The 15,531-nt window shown below is 41.0% G+C and overlaps 1 protein-coding gene across 1 annotated transcript in view; it reads right to left on the bottom strand.

Moving 5' to 3' along the window:
- Positions 1 to 15,531, bottom strand: part of LOC125178299 — an 80,689-nt gene that overhangs the window by 12,039 nt on the left and 53,119 nt on the right. The window contains exon 3 of the mRNA XM_047881724.1: positions 6,528 to 7,188. Within this exon, the coding sequence (XP_047737680.1) occupies positions 6,528 to 7,188 (661 nt within the window). The remainder of the gene's footprint in view (positions 1 to 6,527; positions 7,189 to 15,531) is intronic.

Below are 15,531 nucleotides of genomic sequence, written 5' to 3'. Positions count from 1 at the left end.
TCATCCAGATAATATTACTTGATTCAAACAGCACAAGCATTATAAACCTGGAGCATTCACGCCAGAAAAATATAACCCCAGGGAACTGGCAATTGATTGCCTGGGCGCATTTGAGTAGCTCGAGCTCCACTAGATCTGCGACCCGGTGACAAGGATACGACATCTCCCACGGTAGAGGACTCGGTATTCACGGCGTGGTCGCGTCGTAAGCTTCAGATGAGGGCAAAGGGATCTGTAAAGGCGCTTCAACTCAATCGAAGCGGGTCGTGAAATGTTTTAGGAGCTACTAGGCCTCCTAGGCCGCTCGCCACCGTCTTCATGACCAATAAATCTTCGATGTACACTTAGGTTCCCATCGGTCATAGGAAAGGCTTTTTTAAACGTTCCACTCTATTTATGAAATAAAACTCTGCAAGTAGAGTATAATTTTACATAATTCAATACTATTACTAAAATCCCAACTCTATCTAACGATCTTTAAAATACAAATTCAATTGCATTGAACGTCACTCGTTCGATCCGTTTTAGTAAGCTCCCTCGTTTGTGATGGCCTCTCAGGAACAGGATTTTTCGTTATGCTTCAATAGTCACGGATCCAATTTGTCCACAAAACGTGAATCTAATTCGAAAATAGCTGCGTACAAACCATCGTTCGCATGTTCATCTTTTTTATAAAGTCTCCCGATTTCGGAAAGCAGTTCAGGGATTTTTAAGACCTCTACGGCAGCGAAGTCATGCCGTTCACGACTATTGAGTTGGATTTAATGACGCCTGAGGAATTGGTTTGTGAGATTACAACAGTTTAGGCTGATTGCTGGGCCTTACGACACTGTTGAAGGTACGACACTGTTGAGGGCACGACACTGTTGAGGGTACGACACTGTCGAGGGTACGACACTGTTGAGGGTACGACACTGTTGAGGGTACGACACTGTTGAAGGTACGACACTGTTGAGGGTACAAAACTGTTGAGGGTACGACACTGTTGATGGTACAACACTGTTGAGGGTACAACACTGTTGAGGGTACAACATTATTGAAAATAAGTTTAGCATGACAAGTAAGGGTTGGCAGGTAAGTGCTGGTAAGTGAAAGCTTGGCAGAAAGAAACAGAATAGTAGGGGCGGTAGTATACATAGAGTGACGTATAGACAGACAGAGGCGTATAAACAACAGTAAAGACAGACAGTGAGTATAGAGACAGAATAGTAGGGGTGGTAGTGTAGTTCGGTACTGAACGTGAGGATGACGTAATATTGATGAAGGATCAACATAGGAGACGACATAGCAGGTCCGAAAGTAACCTTCCCCTGGACGTGCAAAGCGATTGGGAGCTTAAGCGTTTGGGTTGAAATATGCCTCTGTGATGATTTGCACAATATCATCACTCACCCTGTACGATGCATCACGCATTTATTCTCTTTTTTATTACCAATTTTCATGTAAATTACTTTCATAAAAAATAAGTGTAAGTCGGCGTCAGTTGAAATGCTGCATACACGCAAAAAAAAATCAACTTACCATTATTTAATTACACAATTAATGAAAACGGACCAGGATTTGGTTCAACCGGCTTTTTGGTAAAAACTTCCAACTTATAATAATCAAATCAAATTATTCGCAATTCAGAATCCTATAATCAAGTTCAAATTTGCATCGTATACCAAAGATCATTTTATTATACTAAAGCTGGGATTCATGGCTGCTATCGCTTATTAAAAAAGCCCGACTTCGTGATTGCATTCAATTTGCAGATCATAAATTGGATTGTCCTCGAGCCATGAGGCGGCGGGGGATTTTGTATATTTTTTATCCACAAAAAATAAGGAAGAACATACAGCAATTGAAGCTACGTATTATCAGTTGAAGAATTCGGAGATCGCGTCATTAAGAGCAGCATCAGATGTAAAAAAAACGTTACATCATTTCTAAATAAAACATGAGCTCAATTCAAGAAGTCAACGACTTTCGGGACTCAAGAAGTTACCGACTTTCGGCATTCAAGAAGTCTACGACTTCTTGCATTAAAGAAGTCAATGACTTTACACATTCCAGAAGTCAATGACTTCACACATGACTGAAGTCTATGATTTCACACATTGCGAAAGTCCACAACTTTCTGCGATTCAAAAGTTAACGGCCTTTTATATTCCAGCATTGAATGATTTCATACATGTTAGACCTCATCGATTTTATTTCCTAAACTTATTGCCTTCGTAATGTCAACGACTTTCTAAATTTTTGAGGCCAATGGCTGCACGTAACCCTTAAGCCAACGAATTAGTTCATTCATATGTCGTGCCGAAATCGCGGAATCGCCGATTCTATGGAACCGACAGCAAGTTTGCCGAATCTGCATTTCTTTACTATAGGAATCTGGGGTTAAGTCAGTCAGCCAAGTTATTTTTTTATTTAAATATGAAAAACTTGACCGAACTTGACCTAACCTTTTCTAACTTCTGTCGATCTATATTCTAACTCTAACGTCCGATTTTCTGAATTAGCAACGAAATGCTGATTCTACAGATTCAGCAAAATGGCTACCGATTCCCAAGAATCGTTAATTCCGCGATTTCGGCACGACACATACAAATCAATATCGTCCACATCGTCGCAGCATACAATTCAGCATCAGCACACGGCGTGTGCGTGTGGCCGCGTACCCGGCGTGTGCGTGTGGCCACGACATATACAGTTCAGCATCTCGCATCCATTTCAACATCATGAATCAAATTCAACATCATGAAGCAAATTCAACACCGTCGCAGTCACGCAAGCAAGAAGCAAATGCTGTGAGACGCGGCAGTCCAGGTCCACGTGGAGGCCCTCATGGAGCGGCGCTACTCGACACGCTCGCCTTCAAAGAAGCGTAGCAGATTTTCAAGAGCCCGCGTGCCGCTGCCCAGCGGAAAGGGGATGGCGCCATCGGCGGTACATGCTGTCGACCACGACCCAAAAAATTAAACAACAAAAAATATCAGTAAATTAATAATATTTTTATTTAAGGATTAACATGATTTCTTACTGCAGTAAAATACTTCATTCACGAGATTAGAACAACTTGCAGGAAAAAAATAAAGTGAGGGGTCAGAGACATGAGGCTCATCATGAACTCGTTTAAAGGAGAAGTTCGAGGCCAGGGGCGCATGGATCACTCGGCTTTAGTGAGGCAGTTAGTCTTGTGGCGTAGCAGTACTCATTCATTCACTTATACTGCATATCAAAATCATTACTAAAAGCTTGTAAAAGTACTACAAATACATCACCATTCTTTCTATTTTATGCTGTAAAAAATCTCATTATAAGCGCTTCTATATATATAACACAATATGTCCTTCGCTCTGTTATTTTTTTTTTATTTTAATACAAAGCTCATTTTCGGTACATTACTTGCATTAAACAGTTTCTGTTTCGCTCCATTTTGTGTAAAATGCAATTCTTGTTTCCTCTATTTTGTTTACAATACAATAAATTTTTATTTCGATAGTGTGCACCAGTAGTTTCCAAACGGTGTTACGCGTTTGGTAATTGGTAACACAATTTCTATTTCGTTCTATTGAGCATACAAGCTTACCCTCCGCTCTACTCTAAGTGTGCGAAAGATAAAACAATCTGTTCTGTTCTGATGAAAACAGGTTTAATTTACCCAGTTTTATTCAAAGTTTATTTTCATTTGTTTTTTAGTTATTTTGGGTAATCGGAACTTGATACTATATACAAAAATAATTATGCACGTGGGAGCTCTTTGAGCGAGAGTTCACATTCCCAAGCTGATCAGGAGATTACCTCGACTTGAAATATTCTTCTAGCGGTGGAATCGTCATGCATCGCCGAACGAGGGCCGGATTATAAAATATAAAATCAACTCAAATTTATTATAAATAAATGGCTGTCGAAAAATATCCAAGAAAAATTTCGTTAAATTTCAGAACCAGAATTAAATTACAGCAGCATGGCGGGTAAAAGGGCATTAATTGTTAAAAACTTTCAAAACAGTTTACGGCAATACTTTATTTAAGCTGGTGTTTTATGGTGAATTTCCTTGGTGTATTCTTTGGCTTTTAAATTCCTAAAGCAGACTATAATATAAGTATTTATTTAAGCTAAAATAAAGTTGTCGCATCTAAATAGTATATTGCTGCGACGCATTCACTCCAACACGAGCCGTCTTGCTATTCAGGCTGACGGCCTCCTGTTATTTACTTTTATTCAGAGACGCAAGCGCTGTAAGCGACTTAGCGACTTGAGGCGACGCTTTGTTGAGTCTCAAGCTTAGCTTTGTGTGACTGCCGGGATATTCCGACACGGCATGCCACACATGAATCGCGTGTCAAAGATTTACTTATTTCTCGTGCAATTGTGATGATAAAAGGGAAAAAATTATTTAAAAGCACGCAAATTTTTAAGATGTCGGGCCAAAAGTATGTAGAGTAATTGACGAGCTTGTGTGGGGGCACACGATTGAATTTTTTATAATTACCATTTATTGGTTGCGGGAATTAAAAACGTTCGTTCGGTCAGCGCACGGATGTTTTTGTCCTTATGTTTCTCTGCGCAGGTTTGTGAAAAATTGAAGACATGATAATTGAATTGCGGCAATGGATATTTGGTAAGATGAGCTTTATTTTGGATGAAGGTAATAGAAATAAGGTAATTTGAGCTTTGTTTCTGATGGCGGTGATGGATATTAGGTATATTGAGCTTTTTTTGGATAACGGTGATGGACATAAGGTAAGTTGAGCTTTATCTCGGATAATCGGATGCCGTTGATGGTAAGTTGAGCTTTATTTCGGATGACAGTGATGGATATAGGGTAAGTTGAGCTTTATTTCCAAGCATAATTACATTATTAATGGTACACAATTTGTCTAATCTATAAATTCGCTAGGCGAGTTATGCCAATTTTTAATAAGGCAACATACATGAAAATGTATGTCAAAAGTGAAGTTTTAATATCATAAGTAAGTGTTATGAAGTGTTATTATAATATGGAAGTGATTATATTTCTTAATAACAGGATCAGAGACAATTGATAACACACCAACATTACAATAAAGAATATCGGAGTAAGACCTGGAGACCTGGAAAATTTCTTGGTTCTCTAAAGAGCTCAGTGGCAAACTTCAAAAATTCAGCTCGTTCTATGTTTAATTTTTATTGACAGGAAATCGCGGGAATGGAAAGGAAAAGAAATAAAGAATCGCCTCGTAACCTGGATGAATTGATACTTGTATGAATGATTTTAAAAAAGTTTTCATTCTGTCTGTTTCAACTGAAAGATTTAAAAGTTAACTAAACCCGTTTTATGTACTATTTTGTAAGCTAAGCTTATTTTTCTCGTCTATGTACTGAACTTTGAGGCGGCAGCAGCGGCCGACTTCTTCTACCAGTACGACACTCAAATCCATAAATTGCACGCCAAATCCGCACCGAAATTTAAGGTCAAAACTTGGAGCAGCCGAGATCTCCGTTTCGTTCTCCATTGGTTTGTTGACCCTAGGGAGATATTTCGAGGCGCTGGTAAACACGCCACGGCGGCCATGTTTGCTGAGAATCGAAAATTTCACCTCAGAAGCGGCGCAGCTCAGTTCAATGTTTGCCGGGAGCCAACCTGCAGCCGTGGCTGGGCTTAGCGGCAGCCTGCAGCCGTGGCTGGGCTTAGCGGAAACCTGCGTCCTGCATGTCTGGGCACCATAAGGCAGCCTGCGTCCTGCATGTCTAGGCACCATAAGGCAGCCTGCGTCCTGCATGTCTGGGCACCATAAGACAGCCTGCGTCCTGCATGTCTGGGCACCATAAGGCAGCCTGCGTCCTGCACTTCGGACCAAAAGTCATCCTACAAGCTTCCCAAAAACTCGTGGCCACCGAACGTCTACAAAGAACTTTATGCGGAAGAATAACTGCATAAATTTGAATAAAAAGGCTAGATTTTTTATTCCTGTATATCTTCCTGTCCTGTTTTTATTCCTGTAATATTCCATTCGGCCTTGCAATGCCTAAAACTTCAGGATTGTCATACACTCAGCCTCACTTGAAGAGGTACTGCGTCACTGCCGGTATTAGACACAGCTGAATGTATTCAAGCGCTGTCTCCAAAAATATGTATTAAATCATCCGTTCAGATTGTCTAGAAGAGAATTCCACTGCAATATTTAAACGTTCAAAATGACAGCACGTTATATATTCTATGTACGAAAACTTAACTGACATTGAGCGACTGCGGAAAAACTACCGGGAAACGGTCACTACTTAGAAAATAAACTAGAACTTACCTTTAGAAAACCGCTAGTGATTTTGAAGCATATCATTGAATTTAATGCCAGTAACCACGGAGTTGAGACAAAGATTTACGTGATCAACAACTGGCCCTTCATTTTGCGTTCAGAAACTGTTTAGAAGTTCTTTAGCTGCTGTTGCAGAGGCTTGAAACTCCACACGAGAACTCTCTTGTTCTAATATTTTCGACATTACTTACTCAGCTATATAGGTGAGTTTACAAGCTACTTAGGGTGGTAGCAGGTACTCACCTCCCAGAGATTGACCATGCTGAAGTCATCTGGTATGTCACGCTCTCTCACGGGCACGCCAACTACAGGACCGAGTTGAGTATATCTTGACAGGGCGGTTCTGGCGACCACAACTTCCATTGAGCGCGGAGGTGGAGGCGAATCTTCCACTAGGCCAACATCATCGTCAGGGTTCGTGTCTCTGGGCGGTTGCACCAAGCGTCTCTCCAGAGCCAGACCAGAAGGTAAGGATACTCTAGAATAGCAGCCTGGAGATCCAGCTCTTTGAGGGTCTCGCCAAGTCTCCTCAAGTGGAAGCGTCTCGCTCTCGTCACTTCTCGTGCTTCCGTTGGATAAATTAACAGGAGTGTCGCGATGAGGAGGCGCCATTATCACACCCTGGTTAGCAGGACGCGGTGGAGGGATGGAGTCTGGTAGAAGATGAGTTGGTCTCGTGAAGGGACACGGTCCCGTGACGTGTCGAGCGCCACATTCACTGCACAAACGTCCTCTTGCTCCGGCATTGGCGTTACCTTTGCGGTCTTCGTCAGCACGAACAACAAGACTGCTTTCCATCACCGAGCCATTGATGGGTATTGGTGTGGGAGCGGGTGTAAGCAGATGCTCCAGGACTGGCTGTCGGGTTTCCGTTATTGGAAGCTCCCGAGTTTCGTACAAGCGTCTGGAAAAGAAGAAGTAGGTTAGTTTGACTCGCACTACGAGAAAAGGAACATTAAACGAGAAGTATACCTAAGAAACAGCTTATCGGAAATCTGTGAGACACGTTCATGTGAGTAACTGATAATCGCCAAAATATAAACAAAAAGTGCGAAATTTTAGCAGTTTAATTAGTAATACTTGGATTAAATAAAAAACATTTCTTTTCTGCGCAAGTTGTAATCAACTTTAATTCTCTGAACATTCCAATACCTTGGAATACACATGAAATGTTCTTAAGGTAAAGGCAGTGGGCCTCGAGAGATCTACAAGACGCTCGGCAGCACAGAACACGGCAAACAAGATCCAAATGGGCTCAGTGCATCATGATGCGGGCCCGCTATTGTAATATGGAAATCTAAGCACAATGGAAAGCCCGCCTCGAGGTAATTGGCCTCAAATGCGGACTGTATGCAGGCCGAATGAAGCCTCGGTAGCAAAGGCGCCTTCTGAATACCAAATGGCCTTCCATGCTGCTTCTCGAGATTCTCTGTAGAGAGAGAGACTTGAGTCTTGAATTTTCTTCAGAGAACCAAAATCGTACGGACGTTAATTCGCACCCAGCGACGAACTTTGCTGGCATCGTTACGAATACTGCCGTGCAGTCCGCGGACCTTGTCCGAGAGAAAAACTGGACGCGCCTCTAAAAACAAGAGGCCGCTCTTACCCCGGAACTTTTCTGGGAAAAACAGATCGCGTACGTGACGAGAAGCCCAAGTAACCAAAAAGACGGAAAATGCACAGTTTCGTTAAATGGAGTAACATTAGAAGTGTAACGATCTTCTAAGCATGTAATCGGCTTCTCACTTTTTGAAATGAGCAACACAGCTTGTGTTGCTCATTGTGTAATCAGCTTTTCACTTTTTTTAAATGATCAACAGCCCGTACCAAACCTAACCCAAATGATAACTAGTCGATTCCATTCAGCACTGTTTATCTTTTAAAACACTTACTGAAATATTAACTTATCAAAGTAACTTCGATACTAAAATTACTCTCGAATTGCTATCATGTTGCGATAAGATAATTATGTCATTGAAACTTCCCTGGAGGTTGCCCATAAAATAGGATTCCGCAGATTAGACGTCAGCCGAGCTCTCAACTCGAGGATTTATTGACGGTTACACGTCGTGGCGACGGTCCTGGAGGTCCAGCTACTCTGCTATACCAGGCACGCCCTGCAATACGGCGCGTGCCGTACGTGGAATAAAGTACGACGCAACGCACTATACTGTAATACGCAACGCACCTACTGCAATACAGTTCATGCACTGAAATACGGCGCGCGCACTGAAATAAGACGCGTTCCCTGCAAGAGTCATAAGTGTAAAATGAAGTCGCCAGTCATATGTGTAAAATGAAGTCGTCAGTCATATGTGTAAAATGAAGCTGTCTCTTATACACATCTAGATGTGTATAAGAGACAGACACATATGACTGACGACTTCGTTTTACACATATGACTGACGACTTCATTGTACACATATGACCTGTCTCTTATACACATCTAGATGTGTATAAGAGACAGCATATGTAAAATGAAGTCGTCAGTCATATGTGTACAATTAAGTCGTCAGTCATATGTGTAAAATTAAGTCGTCAGTCATATGTACAATGAAGTCGTCAGTCATACTTGAAGAATGAATAGAGATGTGTTGTTCTGTGATTATATTTATCTTTCCTGACTCACAAGTTCGCACACTTGTACTCATTTCTTGGCTCAAGCCCTCTTTGCATGCCAGTGTTCGTCATTTGTCATCACTAGAAGAATCAGAATTTCAAATTCGTTTAGTTGTTCCTTATAAATGCCTCCAATATATTGCCTTCGGTTAATGTGCATTTGTGTTTGAAAGCGCATTCAGCCTGCATTAATACTTGTATGAAATAGGGAAACTTTTAAAAAACATTGAAGTATCCCGGTGGGCGTAACAGATGGAACAGATAAAACAAATCTTGAATGTAGCCAAACCTGGTGAATTTCTTCTGACGCACGGGTCCCATGGAGTGCGGCGGGCCATGGTGTGGCTTCTTAAGCTTATATAACTATGAACATACAACTGTGTCAATGTATGAACATATTCAGCATGTGAGAGAAAAAGCTGCCAATAGAAAGCCGAGGTTATTTTTAAACAAGGAAGGAGGCAGAAGTGATCGGAAGTTTCAAGGCAGTAATAGACGTCAGCGATGCAAGTGACCTTTAATTTTTTGTCCTAGTATTCATACTCGTTACGCTCCAATAGATGCTACAGGCCAGCACAACGCCCCTGATTTTTGAGATGGCGGTGACAAAGGCACGGAAACATGAAATCACTGAGGCGAGGCTGCCTCCAATTTAATCAGGTCCAATTCAAAAAAGTTCCAAATAAAAAGCAAAAATGCAATCCACGTAAACATTTCCACGCACGGCTAGACAGAAGTTCAGATCATCTCCATTCAACTGAGCATAAAAACGAATATTCAAGTCGAAACGACAACAGAAGCCAGAAACGATACGAGCTCATGGTAGACATTTTATTTTAATAAAAGGTCTTGATGAGGAACGCAGCAAAGAAAGGATATAATGGGTGAGTGAATATTAATTCGCTCAGACAACAATAAAGGGGCATAAATGAGATGAAAGCTGGAATGAGAAGTTGCGAACTGAAGTATGAAGAGGGGAGACGGGAGGAGCTATTTGGAATGGAGACTGTACAGAAGGGATAGTGATATTGAATAAAATATGAGTAATGTCGGAGAATAATGCAATAGCTATAGAACAGGAAACAGATGTATAATGAGCAAAAATTTATAACGAGTGAAGTGAAGTAAACCGATGGAAAATGGGGAGAACAATGTGAAGAAATAAATCAGGAAAAAGAAGAAAAGGAGTTACATAAAAGTGAGGGAGTAGCATGATAATGAAGAGGTGTGGGGAATGGAGGGAGTTGAGGTATGCAGCAATAAGCACAAGTGCACTCCACGTCTACAAGACAAAGCCGGCCAGTCTTGCGCTGCGACGAGAAAGCAGGCAAATATGCCCGTGGACACGACAGAGTCTCGTGGACAAGGCCGGGCGAAAACAAACAGTGAATAAATTATATAAGTAATATAATATTAATAAAATTATATAATATCATATAAATTAAATCATATTAATTTTTATTATTTCTTGATTTCAACAAAGACCTTCTTAATAACCCATAGAATTTATCCCGAACGTATAAGTTGCAGTGATGAGTTTCTCAGGTAAAAGCAGAACAGTGCAATAAGTGAAATAAATGCAATCAAAATATGTGAGGAAAGTGACGGACAATCGAATGAGTGTATGCTTGGATGAACAATACTGAACAAGCAACTCGATCTTAATTTGATTTACAAGAAAGATGGATTACTACAACTAAATTATGGAGATACAACTTTAGGAAATCACCAAAGTAACAAATGATACAGGAAAAGAAGTCCTCGTGTCCTTGGTAAAATCCCGTTGGATTTTTACGGAATCACTTCCTCGACTGCGTCCACTGCATCATATGATGCGTCCTTATGAACTGACAAATTCAATCACTTTAAATGCCTAAAAAGGTGAACACATCACGCATTAATACGGCAGTCCGAGTATAATTTCTTCGCGAAAATGACCAAACTTTGAGCTGCAAATCATTTAGGAACGTTAAAATAGGTTTTAAAAAAACTTCAAGGAAAAATGTGGTAAACGTTAGAACACTCATAAAACCAGTTCATCATCTATGAAATTTAAGATAATCGAATACGAATAGCTTTCATTATTAGAACAAAAGAGTTACTCATCCTCAATTTTTTTTCAGCTGAAAAAATAACACCCAGATCGTACAATGATGCCAGAATTAAACATCAATCGCCGTCCGAAGGTATTGACGCGACACATAGATTGCGGATGAAGATTCAATATTTGAGTCTTCACATGTGTACGCTTCACAAGATGTGCTACGAAGGCTCATTTTACGTTGATGTTTTCAGCGACAGAAATTGAGGTCTTCATCCCAAACCAGACCGTTTGTGAAAAAATTCAAAAAACAAATGCAATTGAAAGTCACTCAATTGATTACCTTTTACATAAACATAAGACATAAACTACACATTTTTATGCATGCTTCGATGAGGAAGAAGAAATTTTTTTATTGCATTGCAAATTTTACTTGAAGTCAGCAGATCGAATATACCAAGAAAAAAAATCCCTAGCTCTTCAGTCGACATAGTATTTCCCCGCATACGAAGTTGACAAACAATACATATTTCATTAATGGTAAAAAGTCTGATCTCCAAAAAGAATTGATATCATTTCTCAATAACTCCAAATTACTCCTGATATTACCAACATTCCAAAATGTTGCCGCCGGCAGATTTCAAAAGCAGCTGGAAGATTTTCACTAGTAAATAAGGGAAGGTCTGCCCGACCGAGATGACGCGAGGGAGCTGATGATCTACCCTCGACGAGGAGTTAGCTAAGTACCCCCCATGAGAAGTTAGCTAAGTACCCCCCATGAGGAGTTAGCTAAGTACCCCCCATGAGGAGTTAGCTAAGTACCCCCGATGAGGAGTTAGCTAAGTACCCCCGACGAGGGACTAGCTAAGTAACCCCGATGAGAAGTTAGCTAAGTAACCCCGATGAGGAGTTAGCTAAGTAACCCCGATGAGGAGTTAGCTAAGTAACCCCGACGAGGAGTTAGCTAAGTAACCCCGATGAGGAGTTAGCTAAGTAACCCCGATGAGGAGTTAGCTAAGTAACCCCGATGAGGGGTTAGCTAAGTAACCCCGATGAGGGGTTAGCTAAGTAACCCCGATGAGGAGTTAGCTAAGTACCCTCGATGAGGGGTTAGCTAAGTAACCCCGATGAGGAGTTAGCTAAGTACCCTCGATGATGGCTGGGCTGAGTACCCTCTATGAGGGGTTAGCCAAGTACCCTCAGAAACTACACATTCGTGCAATGACAGCCACAGTGGCTAAATGGGAATATTAGGAGAACTCAAAGTCGCTGAAAACGATGAAAAATTCTAGGAGAATATGGAGGTTTTATTCCTATGTAAAGTGGCACAAATTCAGTCAAAATAGTCAGGTTTGAAGATCATGTGCTTCTATAATATATGAAATTGGGGCCGAACCCAGGACGTAGCTTATCATGCATTAAATACCAGAGGGCCTTTTTAACATGCGCTCAATACAAAAGCTATGACGGAAATTACAATTAAAACAGGTAGAAATTGTAACCGCCATCTAATTCCATTTTATTAGACCGTCATCTGTATGATGCATCTCTCTTCATAGACCAACTACCATATCAATACATCGACGGTAGAAATAATAATATTTCGATATATTGCGGTAGCAATAATAATATTCCGAAGACATCTCATACCAAATCAACGGAGCATGTAGAGCAACTGAACTTGGAGTAACATTTTGCACTTTCTACTCATTTCTATCCAGGGCTGGAAATTCCGTTAAGTTTGTCGATATCAGGGCTCGTATTTAATAAAATAGAAACAAGTGTAAGAAAATTACATTCGTGCTTATTTTATGCTCGTACGAAACGGTCTAAAGTTTAGCTTGAACTTGGGCTCTGATTCTACCCTAACAACATTTAGAGTCACCTCAACTTCTGGTAATCCAAATCAGAAACTATCGCAACTGTATAGGCCCTAACAAAATTTAGAGTCGCCCCAGCTTCTGGTAATCCAAATCAGAAGCTGCCGCGACTGTAAATTTTCACTGGAAAGAACTCCTATGAACTCCCACCCTAACAAAATTTAGAGTCGCCCCAGCTTCTGGTAATCCAAATCAGAAGCTGCCGCGACTGTAGGCCAGCTGCTACAAGAGTATGGGTAGGCGAGGAGCAGAGTAGCGCCGGCGCACCACCCCAAACTTTGCGTTTGCTAAGCACACACGCGGAGACTTAAGACTGAAGGAGTGTTGACCCTCCGGCAAAACTTTGTGCCAGGGAAGCTGCATGCGAAACCTGCGCCACGAACACTCCTCAAGTGCCAACAAAAGCTTGCAAAATTCTGCTTTGGAGGTAAAAAAGCAAGTGATTCTGCTTTGGGTATTCCGAAAATTTGAAATTGAAGCTTAAATAAATTGCAGTTGTTTACCTTGTCGAAGTTTGAAAATTCAACGTAGATATTTCGGCAACTATGTCTCCTCGGTAATTTTTACAGTGACAAGTGAGGGTTCTTTTTTAATTTTATCTAATTTCATCTTAAAATATTTATCGGAATTCATGATCAAAAAGTCGTAGCATGGAGTTTTCCTTGAGAGTCTGGGGAAAATGCAATGAAATCATGTTCCCTGTTTAATTCGCTGTAATGATAGGCTTGGAAATGTGATTTATAATTATTGGAGAGCATGGTGCCATTTTTAAAGCTAGCATCCATAGTAATATCAAAAGTGAATAACTACAGTAAATATCTACAAATAGAGAACATCGGTACTAGGCAATCAAATTTTCCAGTTAGAAATAACGTAAAGTAGAATATTGAATTTTGACAGGCTTCAAAAAGAGCACAATAGAATAAACAGATAATTATGAATCGAAGCACGATATGTTCACAAGTGACGATAATCTGAAGATTAAAGTGCGATATTCGTGGCAAGCATCCACCGAATAGGGACGAAGCGCGGTAGCTGCAAGTTGTCCGCAGAATCGACAATGAAACAAGCCGGAGTTGCAATCTCGGCCACCTGCATGCAGTGTCCGCAACTTTTAACTTTTGCAAAACACGAGTTTTGCGGAGCCTGAAAATGGTAGGTCCAAATATAGTGCGATTGTTTTTCCAGTAAAAAACATGTGAATGTTTCATCCATGCAGGCTTAGAGAGCAGAACTTCTGATAAAATCACGCGGCTGAAATTCGACATGAAATGGTGAGTTCTCGTCAGAGCTCAGGTACAGCGCATCAAAGCTGCCGTCGAAACCCGGCAACTGTAGGACGGCAAGGATAACAAAGCAGCAAGGACGCCTTTGCCAGGGACTCTGCTCGGATCCTAATTCTTGTTATGATCCAGAGTCCTATGTTGATGTTTAAGGTTTTACATCGCGAAACGATGGTAAAAGTTATACTCGTGCGTCATTGGCCATAGGTTTTGGTTGAACCGTGTAGGCGCATTTGGCTTAATCTGCCGAGGAAGCAACTTCGCCGCACCTAAGCTCCTCCGTGTTGCATTAGTGACATCATATGGCAGGATTAGGCGCGATGCTTGACTGTATCACTGCGAAGGCGCGGCCTGCAGATGGCTTGGTTAAGCAAGCTTCATAATTGGCAAGAGTTGTCTTTATGAAGGTCGGTCGCTTTATTAGGAGCACTTAAAGAGACCCTCATAAATGGCAGGGCATTTACTGTTGACTCAACGACTCGGCTCTAAAACCCAATTAGTCCTTCAACTCACATCATAGAATTAGCGTGTTTTTGTTATGATTTAACGACGATTTTTATTAATATAAGTGATAAACAGGAAGAAACAAGTGATAAAAAATTTGATATATAGAGCTTTCAGCGATTATTAGGCCGTAATCCCGTCGCCAATTCTTAACATTGCCGAACATTCACAGCAAGTTGCGGTCTCGAACTCGCAACTCACTGCTCCAAATTTTCTTCGGTTAACCGCCCGGCATCCTTGCCGATTCTGACCAGAAACTGACGCACAGAGCTGGGATCGAACCCGCACCTCTCTGCGCCAATCTTGATACTCTGAACTGTAACCACTGGGCACCCTGCCCTAGAATTATTCTTGAATAAAAATGTCTAGAATTAAATCTAACTTTTATCTCGAACTTTTCAGAGTTCCAACACCCTCATCAGCTCTGCCAAATTGATGCAGGGATACAATTAGGCCTTCAGCTATGTTGGCCAAATTAAATAAACTCGTCAAAAAATTTTCTGAAATATAGAAATTTCGAACCTTTCCTACCAAAAATTTCTAGGAAAATATCGGTTTATTACATACTCACAGTAAAATTGTTGCTCGTTAATGGCATGCTCTCAAAAATTATACCTCAATCCTGTTCTTCCAATAAAATATTCAGCGTATAAAACGTCATTAGCGGAAATTCTGCGCCAAGCTTTGCTTGGCCATCACGCAATTATTCCCGGAAAATTTCAGCTTCAGCTCGCGAGAAAATGTGACAATAACGTTAAAAAAATGCGGACAGCAACTCCAAATAATTCAGAATGACAAAGCCTATATTGCGCATAAACTGCGCCAGTTCTCCGGCTCAAAATGGAAAATAGAGAGCGACCTGAAATATGCAAACTGCGGACCGCATGTGTCGTCTGGTGCGCGCGTCCGCTTTTGGGAAG

The sequence above is a fragment of the Hyalella azteca genome, unplaced genomic scaffold (genome assembly GCF_000764305.2).
Source record: "Hyalella azteca isolate HAZT.00-mixed unplaced genomic scaffold, Hazt_2.0.2 contig8717, whole genome shotgun sequence".
Lineage (NCBI taxonomy): Eukaryota > Metazoa > Arthropoda > Malacostraca > Amphipoda > Hyalellidae > Hyalella > Hyalella azteca.
Note: the sequence above shows the minus strand (reverse complement) of the source record. Positions and strands in the feature narration are given on the sequence as shown.